Here is a 12830-nt window from a genome sequence, read left to right as displayed (position 1 = left end):
TCACCCTTCCTCCCTTCCTCAAGAAACAGGTGGAAATCCTAAGCACACCATTTTCCTCCTATCTATACTGCTGTTCAAAGGCAACTGACTTTAGTCACTGTATTACACAGGCCATCCATTCTCCACATCACGTGCACCTGGCATACACAGGAGACATACTTGCTATTACTGCACTAATTGTGATAATTGTGCAAAAGCTCATTTTCTAGATTACTATGAGCAAATACAAAGAGTCATAAAGACATTTTTGGCTCACTTGTATAACAGAGATAATTACTCATTTAAAATAAGGATTACTTTAGAATGAACTTGCAAATTAATTGGAGTTTATTATTTTAAAATGTGATCTGGATGTTTATATTCAGTTACTTATATTTAAGTGTAAAATTGCTCACACATATCGTATATACAACTTAACATAAGTGAATGCAAATTTAGGGATTAAAACATGAGATTATTACAAAGACTATCCTCACTTCAAGTATTCATAAGATCTCAAAAAGAAATTTGAAATTAGCTTTCTTCCTCTAATGATACTCATGCTGACAAAACTTATTGCTTCATCAGACTTTATAGTGCAAGTATGTGAATTTATTTTTAATAAATTATCATTTTTGCATATATCAGTCAAAGCACAAGGCCTAAATACTTACAAACAAAATGCATTATTAATTTAATTGTCACAGCCTATTTAGCTAACTTCTATTACTATTTGCTATAATATGCAATGCATTAGAGAGGAGAATCAAATTCCAAACATGAAAAATAAACTGATTATACTGTCCTGAAGAAATTAAAATGTAGCAAGCTTGCAAAATTATAGCCAAGGCATTAATGTTTCAAATATTTCAAATAGGTGTGAAAAATATTTAACTTAATTTAGAAGTTATTCCCAAACTGAAAATTCAACATACAGTTTCCCAGCTTCTTAATACCATAAAAAGGAAGGAGGAGCCCTTTGGCATTTTGTGCTAGATTATGTATGTAAATCATGGTCTCCTCCAGCTATAGAAGCTTATTGGAAAGCTGTATTGCTGCTGAACTACTAGAATTCCGATTCTACATAATATTATCATTAAAAAAAAGATATCACAAACACATCTGAAACAAAGAATCTTTAATAGGAAGGCAAATTCAAAAACATCCAGTTTAGATAAATGTTGCCACTTAGAATACTTAAAAGTAACAACCCAGATAATCTAATATCCTCTTTTGCTCTCTGGTCACAATGGGTGCAAAAACCACATCATTATCTCTAATGGGAAGAAGTCATGTATTCTTTCTGCCACAGTTTGAATCTGGATTGCCAACCAGTGGGCCATGTGTTTAAAGTTCTGGTCACTACTACTGAGGTGTGTGGTAGGTGACTTAAGAGTCAGGGCCTACTGGGAGGAAATTACCTCTCTTAAAAAGGAGATTAGGCCCCAGGCTCCATTCTGAACCTAAACAGGGCTCCTCCACCATGGGTCACCAGCTGTAGACAATGAGGAAATAAGACCCTAGTTGAAAACATCTAAAAGAAACTTAAGAGCCAAAAATACTTTCTTATTTGAATCCGATTACCTTGGGTACGTTTTCAAAGCTAGCATATCTCTCTAGCTTCATTTTATGTTTGAAAGGAAAAGGAAAAGAAAGTGACTATAAAGCATAGGAAAAAGTAAACAAAAAAAAAACAAGCAGTAAATCCATGACTCAGAAACTCATGGCATATTATATAGGCAGTATCTACTGGTTGAAGATGTTGGCAAGATAAACACATATTTATATATGAAGATGAATTACCCATATTAGAGTCTAGTTTGGATGTGAAAAAAATAGGACTAGTCACTTAGAAGTTATGTTGTATCTTGCTAGTTTCTGCTCTTTAGATCTATAAAATTAGAATAATGATATACTGCTTTTAGACTGAGATGACTCATATGAAAGCAAAATGAAAACGACAATAAAAATCACAAATCAGCCGGGCATGGTGGCGCACGCCCGTAGTCCCAGCACTTGGGAGGCAGAGGCAGGTGGATCTCTGTGAGTTCAAGGCCAGCCTGGTCTACATAGTGAGATATATCACAGTGAAAGATTTATCGTCCTCTTTTTTTTTTTTTTTTAAAAAAAAAAAAAAAAAAAAAAAAAAAAAAAAAAAAAATTCAGGGTTTTTTCATTTGCTTAAGCAAGCATGAAATATAGCTTTGACAAGACTCAAATTATCCTTTGAAAGTACACAATTTTCTAAATTTTCAAGAACAATGTATCTATGACACACCTATTAAGTGGATACATTTTGGGCATAATTATTAAGTTCATCATTACAAAGAAAAGTATAAGAAAATGAAGTTTAGAAACAAAGGAAGCAGACACAATAGTCCAACATTTGAACATAACAGTAGTCTCTAACCACACTACAATGCTAAGGAAACTAACAATTCAGTAGAAGAGCAGAGTTAAATTGCTCATAAACAGACAAAATACAAGGGCATTTTATGTTTTTTAAAGGGCTATTACACTTTTCAGATGTTGCTAAAGAGGCCTCAGACTTCAGAATGGTGTGCGTGGCATCATGATTGACATTCACATGTGTCTGTAGAAATCTGAATATGACCTTGGAGGTTTGGAGAGAAGCTGAAAATCTTTCCTATCATTAAGGAAGTGGAGGGTGGTGCTTCTACAATTTCTGAGTGAGCTGTACATCTGAAAAGCTTGAAAGTTTTCACAAGTAGCCACACTCACCTGGTAGCTGACAATGCTGCATCTCAGTTCAGCTAACATAATTAAATCTACGTGATGAAGCTAATTATGATACACTAGCAAGAAAAAGAAAACCTGGCAGTTGATGACACAATAATTGTAGTGTTATTTTTCATGACATGGCAACTGTAGTATTATTTGGGGGATGACACAGTAGTATTTCTTTTTTACTACCAGCAATGTTTAAGTCTACATTAACAACTTAGAAATGTTATTTCAAAACTTCAAAATAAAAATACAAAAAGGCAATATTTAGTTGCCTTTTTTAATGTTTACTTTAAAAAAGTGTTTTAACATATGTTAAGTAAGACATTTACTGAGATCAATATAATCCTACTGTTCTATAGGTGTGTTCAAGTACCTTTCAAGGATTTAGAGACTGGAGTTTTTTGTTATATTTTATTATTTTTATTTTATGTTATGAGTGTATTGTCTGCATGTATGTGAGTGCACCCATGTCATGCAATGCCTCGGAGGTCCGAAGAGGGCATCGGATTCCCCTGGAATTGAGTTACGGATGGTTCGTAGCCGCCATTTGGGTGTTGGGAATCGAACCCGGCTCTTCTGCAAGAGCAATCAGTGCTCTTACCCACTGAGCCATCTCTCTCCAGCCCAGTCTGGAGTTTTTAAAACTAGCATATGCCATATCATTTTTCTTGGAAAGTGACATAAAATATAGTATTCAAAAAGGATACTTTAAATGCAAGATGAGCTAACAATGCAAATTCTAGCAATCAGTTCATTGAACAAAGCCTAAAACAAAAAAATTAACTGTACTTATTAAATTAAATTAAATGTACAAAGAAATGCTAATTACCTTTCTTTAGGGGTGCCCACTCCGTGCTTCCCTAGTAGATGGGTGTTTAAGTGCTTCTTCATCACAAAAGCAACCCTAAAAAATAAATGAAAGTCATAGAATTATACCTTAACACTCAGCTAGAAATTCATACAGAGAGCATTTAAGGATATTTCTTATATATGTATATACCAGTATAACATGGAAATGCTTATTAGGATGGGACACTTCTTAACAAAGTGCTTGCATATGCCTTGAAGGTACTGTACTACTTGGAAAGCAAAATAAATAACTTCAACAAACTCACAGACTCCCTTTCTGGTTTGGGTAAACTCCCAGGTGCCCTTTCTGGTTTGGCTAAACTGCTAGTGTCCAGGAAATCAAAATAATGGCTGCCATTCTTCAGTCTCTGTCTCTATTCTCAGTTGGAAAGAACGATAGTGAAGCACCATCAGTATGTTGTGCACTGCCCCCTAGCTAATCTCGCACTTTCATCATAAAATAGATTTGAGAAAATGCCATTATATTAAATATTTAAGGATTATAAAAGAGAAAATGAACAGCTTTCATGAAGCTTCCTTAAAAATATGGTAATAATTAGAAGAATGGATTTTTAAAATGTGTTTACTATATCTACAGCACCCATACATACACAAATGTGCTTTAGTGCCACGAAGATATCAGTATAACTAAACAAGCAAAAGTATCACCTGAAACACTATCTTATTTCACACATAGATGAGCCTGCCAGCACATGTATGTGATGGACAGGAGTCCCATGAAGCACACAGAACACCATCCCTCCACACAGCACAGTTGAACTGCTTTGTGTGATTATCTACAACACTTGATATTTCATTCAGAAGCATCAGTCTAAAATGGCTCACCTAATAAGCAAAAAAAAAATTTACTGTTGTAACTTTGAGTGTAAAAGGGCTTGCAAACATTTTTGTTAATTATGTATTACAGCTGTCCTTCATAAAGTTAATTACTAAGAGCTGAAAGGCAACAGAATCTATTTGCATATGTACATGAAAGGCATGACATATGCAAAAATATGATTTTAATTAGCATTCTATGCTATGAAAGGCTACAAATCAAATTGGCATGTTATAAGACTCTTAACATTAAATACTGAATTCATCCAGACATGTTTGCACAAATGGGCAATGTGAAAACTGTAAAATACATAGCCACTCAGAAGATATTCACAACAAAATCCCCAAACAAAAAATTTCTACAATTGCAAATTCTTCATTTTCAGATATGGTCTCTTTGTTGATTTTTATATAATATTAGGAAACCTTAGACTATACTCAAAAAATGATATACCTACATTTTAAATGATTTTTTTTACTTCACTATTCACATAAATTGCATTCACTGAAAACAGCATTCATTCTGTTTTATATAGTAGGCAATAAGAACCTCGGACAATAGATGCTTTACAACCACGAACAACTGGCCATACCATCAATCATCATAATAATCACATTGAAACAATCAAACTGTGATAATATTAAGTGGTGAGAAAACAATAGCACAAGATATTCCATATTTGCTTCTGCTTGATTTGGACAGAATAAATAACATTTTTCATTTCCTGAAAAAATAATACAGCAATGACAACAATCCATTTAAGTCATAACTTTCCTACTGTCCTCCATTTCCCAATAATTAAAAAAACATAAAGCTAATAGCAAAGAGCAAAGGTTAAAAACCCAAAGTTGCAAAGCACAGCTTATTTACATGACCAAGTATAATTTAAGAGATCTGAACTCAGAAACCACAATGTAGTTTTTAATAGAAACATATTTATTAATCAGAATGCCTGAGTTTTAGGAATCCAAGCAAAAATATTCCACTGCAAGGAGAACAAAATCAACAGGGAGAAACGTATTTTACCCAATATACAGTCTAAGTCTGCTGAGGGTTTCCAATGTGAAGGATTCGGAGGACAGATCTGTCACTACTAGGGGGAAATGGAAAATGTATACAGTACTAGAAAATGGGCTTATGTTCAAATGAAAAATATCCATTTACAGTTTGATAGAAATATTCTGTATATGATGTACTTTTTAATATTAGTAGTGGAAAAGCTTTAAAATTATTCTCAATTTTTAAAAGACAAAGGAAGCATCTTTGGTTGACTAAACAGAACAGGACAACTGATATAACAGTGCCAGAGATGTGAGATTATTAAATGTAACCTCTCATCCATCCACTACATCCATACACTACTGACTTAGCACCTTTTAAACACAATTCATAATTTAGATACAACCATTAATGAAAATTGCCTCCATCTGAGAAGCTCCAATTGAAATGCCATGTTCCTAAGAAACATTCATAGTATTGGCCTTCACATTCCATCACAGTAGGTTACCTATCACTTAGTACATGCTTGGTGCTGGTGAGTTTTGCACCAAAATGGAAACCCTAACCACTGATACCATGCCTTTCTGGAGGTTTCGTCCTGTACCCATAGCTGATGAACAAGGTTATGGCACAAAACCTGTTGACATTCCTCATTCATGGACACTGCCAATCACTCATGTATCCTATAATCTACACAATCATCCAGGATCTAAGCAGGTCTGCTACACAGATGAATAAAACTTGGAATTCATTTACCTTGGGAAATATAAGTTCTAAGGAGGGAGAAAGGCAGCAAGGGAAAAAGAAAATGAAAGCATTTTACATAGTGGTAAGTGGAAATAGAATAAAGGAGGAGGTGCTGCAGTGTGGAGGAGTGAAATTCTACGGTAGAGGGGCTCAGGAATGGGAACTTGTGATAGACAGTGAAATACCTGGTTATATAAGTGAATAGGAAACAATAGTTCCAGTAACAGGAAAGCCACCACAGATATCTGGAGGGGGAGCTGGGACCTTCCTAACAATGCTGAGAAGGAAGCCCATGTTTGCAGCACACACACACACACACACACACACACACACACACACACACGACAGATGATGATAGATGATAGGTAGATAGATAGACAGACAGATATAGATAGATAGATAGATAGAGAGACAGAGATAGATAGATAGATAGATAGATAGATGATAGATAGACAGACAGATAGATGACAGATAGATAGATAGACAGATAGATGATAGATAGATAGATGGATGGATAGATAGATAGAGAGCTAGCGATATAGATGATAGATAGATAGATAGATAGATAGATGATTGATAAATTATAAGCGATCGATCAATAGATAGATAGATAGATAGATGATAGATAGATAGAAGATAGATGATAGATAGATAGATGATAGATGATAGATAGATAGATAGATAGATGATTGATTGATAGATAGATAGATAGATAGATAGACAGACAGATAGATAGACAGAGATAGATGATAGATAGATAGATGATAGAGATAGACAGACAGACAGATAGATAGATAGATAGATGAAAAAATTATTCTTTTAAAAATATGATTGGCAAATTGATTTGAAATAGTTTTAGTGTCAAAAGCACAACAGAATGCTAACATTTATATTCTACATTTCAAAAAATACTTATTTTTAGCATTTACTTCAAAATAATTTTCCTATACTATACATCATGAAAGAACTTCCCTTTGGTCCTTTAGATTTTTAACAGCAGTTTAACTGCCATGGATGGTGATTGATCTAATCTATTGATGTAAATGCAGCGTCATAAACACAGAGAGATGCTAGATCCAACAAAAATCAGAGCTGGATGCCAGGCATTGGGGCACATACCTTTAACCCATGCATTAAGAAGGCAGAAGCAGGCAGGTTTCTGTGCATCTGAGGCTAGCCTAGTCTACACGGTGAGTTTCAGCCAGTCAGTGCTGCAGTGAGACCTTAACTCAAAACCAAACCAAACCAAACCAAACCAACACAACACAACACAACACAAAACAAAACAAACAAAAAAACAAAAACAGTGCTGTAACATGCTTGCATCTCATTAACAATAGCATGATGGAGTACCGATGCCAAAGCCAGGACTAAACCCATGTGCTCTTCCTCTCAAAAGCAGATGGACTGCACTGTAACAGGTATCCTCAGAGAGCTGGCTGCCTCCACTTCTATCCCTCCATCTTTTGAATAGCAGGTTCCCTTCACAGAAAGGCCTGTGAATATATCATTTCAAATTCCCTGGAAATTTCTCTGACATAGGCACTAACTAGGCTCAGCCTTCATAGCTTTTAAGTTCAAATGAGAGTAGTCATGGACATCTCTGGAAATTTCTGGTGGAAATGTTACTACAGACCACTCTTGATAAAAGTTATAAAAATTACCTAATCTTAGAAGTTCATACAAATATAATGGCCAGAAACTTTAAAGTCTCTGAAATACACTATTTCAAACCACACTGACACTCATATGATCCTTCACCCCTGCTATCCTACTAACACATCTGCAGTCAATTACCCAGATCCCCTCACAATTTCTCTTCAGTGCTGCACTGTTCTCAAACAGCTAGGCAAAGCACAAGTCTCACTTGGCAAAAAAATAGGGGATCTAACAATCACTTTCTTGGCATTTTTAACCTCTACTGAAGCAAAAAGTCACCAGAAAGAACATAAGCAGTGAGATTAGTTGGCAAAGGCTAATGGACAAATACAAGAAAGTATGCTAAAACTACAAAACCTTCTAGGCCTCTTTCTGGTTAATGTTAACTCATAATACTATATTAACTATAGTAATGTTGGTCCCTCAAATAAGAATAAAAATCTAAGGTTCACATGGCGGTCAGAGATGGCCAACAGAAAGACAAGAGGACATCCTGCTCTGTAATTCAGTACAGGGTAAAGTTGAGAATATTACATGCATTCTCAGTCCCAATGAACACAGGCAAAGAAGACAGGAGTATTTCAGAGCAGTGCCAAGAGAATGGAAGAACATAATGCCACAAGTGCCAACAGTGGGAAAGGATGGTGGCAAGAGCTGGATTCTAAACCCTGACACTGGTACTGCTCTCAACAAAACCTAGTAGATGACTGGGTTACAACTAGGAAGACAGATGGTCAGATGAAGAATTTTAACTTCAAAATACCTGCATCCCTCTTGGCCATAAGTGAAAGTGCACAAAGTCTGAAATGAAAGTTCAGTTCTTATACATGAGGAATCTCATCAACACCCCAGCTCAGGCAACCCCAGTGTGGAAACCACTTACTAAAGAACAATTCACCTATCCACATCTGCTCATACCACAGGCCTCCCAAAAGATCAGATAGACAAAAATTAAGCACTCCAAAAACTACTTAACAGCAACCAGCAAAGAATGCTGTCACACAAATTTATGAGAAGAGTAAAATTTGTGACTTTGCCATCACATATGTGCTGGTGAGCACTAAGTATCTCAGTGAGAGCAGATGTATATAACACTTTCTAAACTCACTGTAACACTCAATATTTTTGTCATAGCAAATGTAACTAATAGGCTTACAAAACATTTAGAAAATGCTTACTGTAGTGCTGAGCTGCTGCAACAAAATAGCTTTGATGGAATTATTTATAAAAACAATAAATTTGTTGCTCACAGTGTGTGAAGTTACAAGTCCCAATCAAAGAACTAAGAAGGTTTGATGTCTTCTGAGGAATTGTTCCTCACAGGTGGGATTTTTCCTGTGTTCTCACATGACGAAAGGGCAAGCATGTTCCCTCTAGGTGCTCTTACAAGGGCACTGTTCTCAGAACAGAATCTGTTCCAAAGCCTCAGACTCTTTCACTACTGTTTTGGGGTGAAGTATTAACACATGAATCTGGGGTATCCAAACATTCATACCTCTACAGTGCTGGTGTGAAGTCCCAGGAATTCTTAAATGAAGAAAGCCACAGGATTGGATTGATATGTTTAAGAGTGCTAGAGAACAGTAATTAAAGCCCTTGTAGAAGTAGCTATGACCCTGGTCTACTATTTACTATGCAGCTGAGTCTGAACAATTTTTGTAATAATGCTGCTTCTTAATTTATAGAATGAAAATAATTACACTTATCTCAGAAACTTACAAAAATGAGATGAAAAAACATATACTATTTAGCACTATATCTACTACACAGTGATCAAACTATTACAAGAGCAAATTGTAGGAAAAATAAGGAAGAAATTAAAAAGTAAAGACTCTGGATTTAAAAAGATGCCGTGGAAAGGAAGGATGAAAGCAGCTACAATTACCATGATCTACACTGAATGTGTATTCCAGCAGCATACCTGGATGGGAAGGGATGGTCAGGAACAAAAAGGCCAGGTAAAATCTATAGAGGAAATGTGAATAACCACTAAGAGTCAAGATACGTAAGAACAGGGCTGAGGGGTACACTATTACTTCTCACCTTGACAAGTCAGAATCTGAAAGAGTTTCCCTGACCAACAGTACTGCTGACTCAAAACCAACAAACTGTGGGCATAAAATTAGGGAAGCTGAGCAACTTAGTTTTCACAATTAAATATAGTCACAATATATAATACATATCCACATAATGAAGTGGCTTAATCTATTTCTATAAGTTCCATATAACTGAAAATGAAAATATGAACAAAGCATCAAATAATGACTCTTGAAAACTTGTAATTAGTTTTCACATAGAAATTCACACTATACACTGGGCGTGGTGGTGCACGCCTTTAATCCCAGCACTTGGGAGGCAGAGGCAGGCAGATCTCTGTGAGTTCAAGGCCAGCCTGGTCTACATAGTGAGCTCCAGGACAGCTGGGGCTACAGGGAGACCTTGTCTCAAAAAGACAAAAAAAACAAAACAAAACAAAACAAGTTCACGCTATACAAAAATCTATTTCAAATGACATAATTTGACTTTGGAAGAACAAATCACTTATTAAAAATATAGACATTTTTCAACTTTTCTTATTAATACATATTTTTGATTAATAAGGTATAATCATTCTGAAAAGGACATTAAGTGAAAAGTATTTTATATTAGTTTTATATGGTAATTTCAATTTCTAATACCACAATTGTTTAAGACAGATGACTTACAGACTTCCATGTTGTAATCAGAGCTTATGTCTCCTAATAACTACACACTACCAGAACAATGGGTCCTTAAAAACATCCACATGTTATTCTCAAACATCACTGGATATGCACAGTTTTGTAACATGGAAAAATTAGGATTGCAGATTGAATTAAAGGTCAGGAATTCTCACAAGGACACTAATATAAGTAGAGGTTAAAAAGAGGTAGACAAAAAGACAAGACACTGAAAAAACATCAGAGCCTGTGCACTAGAGCTCACAGCTAAAGATGGGAGGGGGGGCAGGAGAGGCTAAAGAAGGGAAGAAAAAGATTCACTCCAAAACATATAAAGTATGCAACCTCATCCCTATACTTCTCATTTTAGCTACAGCAGGAAAAGGTTCCATTAGCATAAATGCTCTATTTACTACTGCTTTCTCAACTCGAATGAGTTGGCAGTCAGGCTAGTTCTAAACCATTTCTGATCACTTCCTGTTACTATTAGCCATTTTTGTGTCTCATCTCATACTCTTTTGGGTGATACACACACACACACACACACACACACACACACACACACACACACATATTCCACAGGTAAAATTCATTTCCTGAGCTTCAAATACAATCTCTTTGTCGGGGAGTCTAAAATATGCATCTCTGATGGTTTTGTGAGAGAATTTTTCATGTTTGAACTAATGATACAAAAGAACACTCAGCTGCTGCTCTTTCCTTAGCAACCAATTTATTTTCATTTTATGTGTATGAGTGTACTGCCTGTTCGTATTAAGTGAACCCATGGTGTTGTGCAATGCCCATAGAGGTCAGAAGAGGGTGTAGGATCACATGGAACTAGAGATATGGGCAGTTGTGAGCTGTCATGCAGCTGCTGTGAACTGAACCCGGGTCCGCTGCAAGAGCAGTAAGTGATGTTAACTGCTGAGTCATCTTTCCAGCCCCAAATGTTTTTAATTTTTTTAAATTTTTAATTAGCAATTATTTTAAAGAATTTTCAAGCTCATCAATTAACCAACTTGCCAGTTTAGTAATCTTTTCCTCACACTCATAAGGAAGTTATTTTCTTCACCAAATCTTACTTTTCTATTCCTACTTTAAGAATTTCAAGTTATTATATCCAAATGATGCAGCTTTAAGTTTCTCTTCACTTGAAGTCATTTCCTATACCAATGGCACATAAGCATATTCACACCACATCTCAAGTCAAAATGCTCTCCAGTGCCTTTCTGAACTGGACAAAGCAGCAAACCCTGCTCAGCAGATGGCAGCTTTGCAACAGCACTCTGAAGCAGCTATTTGAATGCTGGAGTCTCCCTCCAAAGAATCTGAAATAACTGTAGAAAAGCTACATTCCAGATTAACAGAACAGCCTGAATACGCAAACAGGCAAGCACGATCAAAGTGAAATATTTTGATTTAATTACAAGTGCAGAAAACTGCTCATAATATGTTAGATTTACAAACACAAAAGTATTACCCATAGCATCATCTCATTATGGGAAGCTATAAATATTTTTTGAATTCTAACATAATCACGTGCCAACATATACATGAAGTGAAGCAAATAAAACCTAAATTCACTCTTGGCTGATTTTAGATAGTCTCCACTTTTTTTCTAAAATAAGTAAATATTTTGTTTAAAAAATGAATAGTGCATTGTGTTTATAGTTCATAGGTCATTTTGGTTCCCCAATGGCTTCTTGCAACTACATCACTACACAGTATAGGCATTACCTGCTCACCCTGACAGAAGAGGGAATTGAGGCTCCAACAAGATAAGTGACTTTGACTTTTTATAAAAAATGTGGCAAAGAAGCTGAAAATGCAAAAGTAGGATTCATGCCTAGTGACCTTTAACAGAGTTCTTCAACAATGTTCCTTCTAACTAATGAAAGAATGTAGGCTCCTGCAAAGAAAAATAGTGCTAATGAGCTGTTCACAAATACAGTCATTAAAATGTATTAACTCCTTTTCAAACTGAACATATATTTTCCAAACTAATGAATGACAAATCTAGCAGTTGCTAAAAAATAGAGATTTTAAAAAATTTGTGAGGGTTAAGACAAAAGTCAATTCCAAATGGATCAAAGACCTCAATGTAAAGCCTGAAAGTCTGAAACTGTTACAAGAAAACAATGGGAAAAATCTACAAGATATAAGTGTATGAAAGGATTTTCTAAACCGGACATCAATTGCTCAGGAAACAAAGGGCAAAAATTAACAAATGGGACCTCATTAAACTAAAGAGCTTCTGTACATCAAAGGAGACAACCAGGGAAGCGAACAGAAAACCCACAGAATGGGAGAAA

The 12830-nt window shown here is 35.6% G+C and overlaps 1 protein-coding gene across 1 annotated transcript in view; it reads right to left on the bottom strand.

Annotated features, from left to right (window-relative positions):
• The window catches only part of Znf407 (zinc finger protein 407), a 501268-nt gene that overhangs the window by 327679 nt on the left and 160759 nt on the right, over nucleotides 1-12830 (bottom strand). The window contains exon 4 of the mRNA XM_008850672.3: nucleotides 3557-3631. Within this exon, the coding sequence (XP_008848894.1) occupies nucleotides 3557-3631 (75 nt within the window). The remainder of the gene's footprint in view (nucleotides 1-3556; nucleotides 3632-12830) is intronic.

Source organism: Nannospalax galili, unplaced genomic scaffold (genome assembly GCF_000622305.1).
Source record: "Nannospalax galili isolate Female #2095 unplaced genomic scaffold, S.galili_v1.0 scaffold243, whole genome shotgun sequence".
Lineage (NCBI taxonomy): Eukaryota > Metazoa > Chordata > Mammalia > Rodentia > Spalacidae > Nannospalax > Nannospalax galili.
Note: the sequence above shows the minus strand (reverse complement) of the source record. Positions and strands in the feature narration are given on the sequence as shown.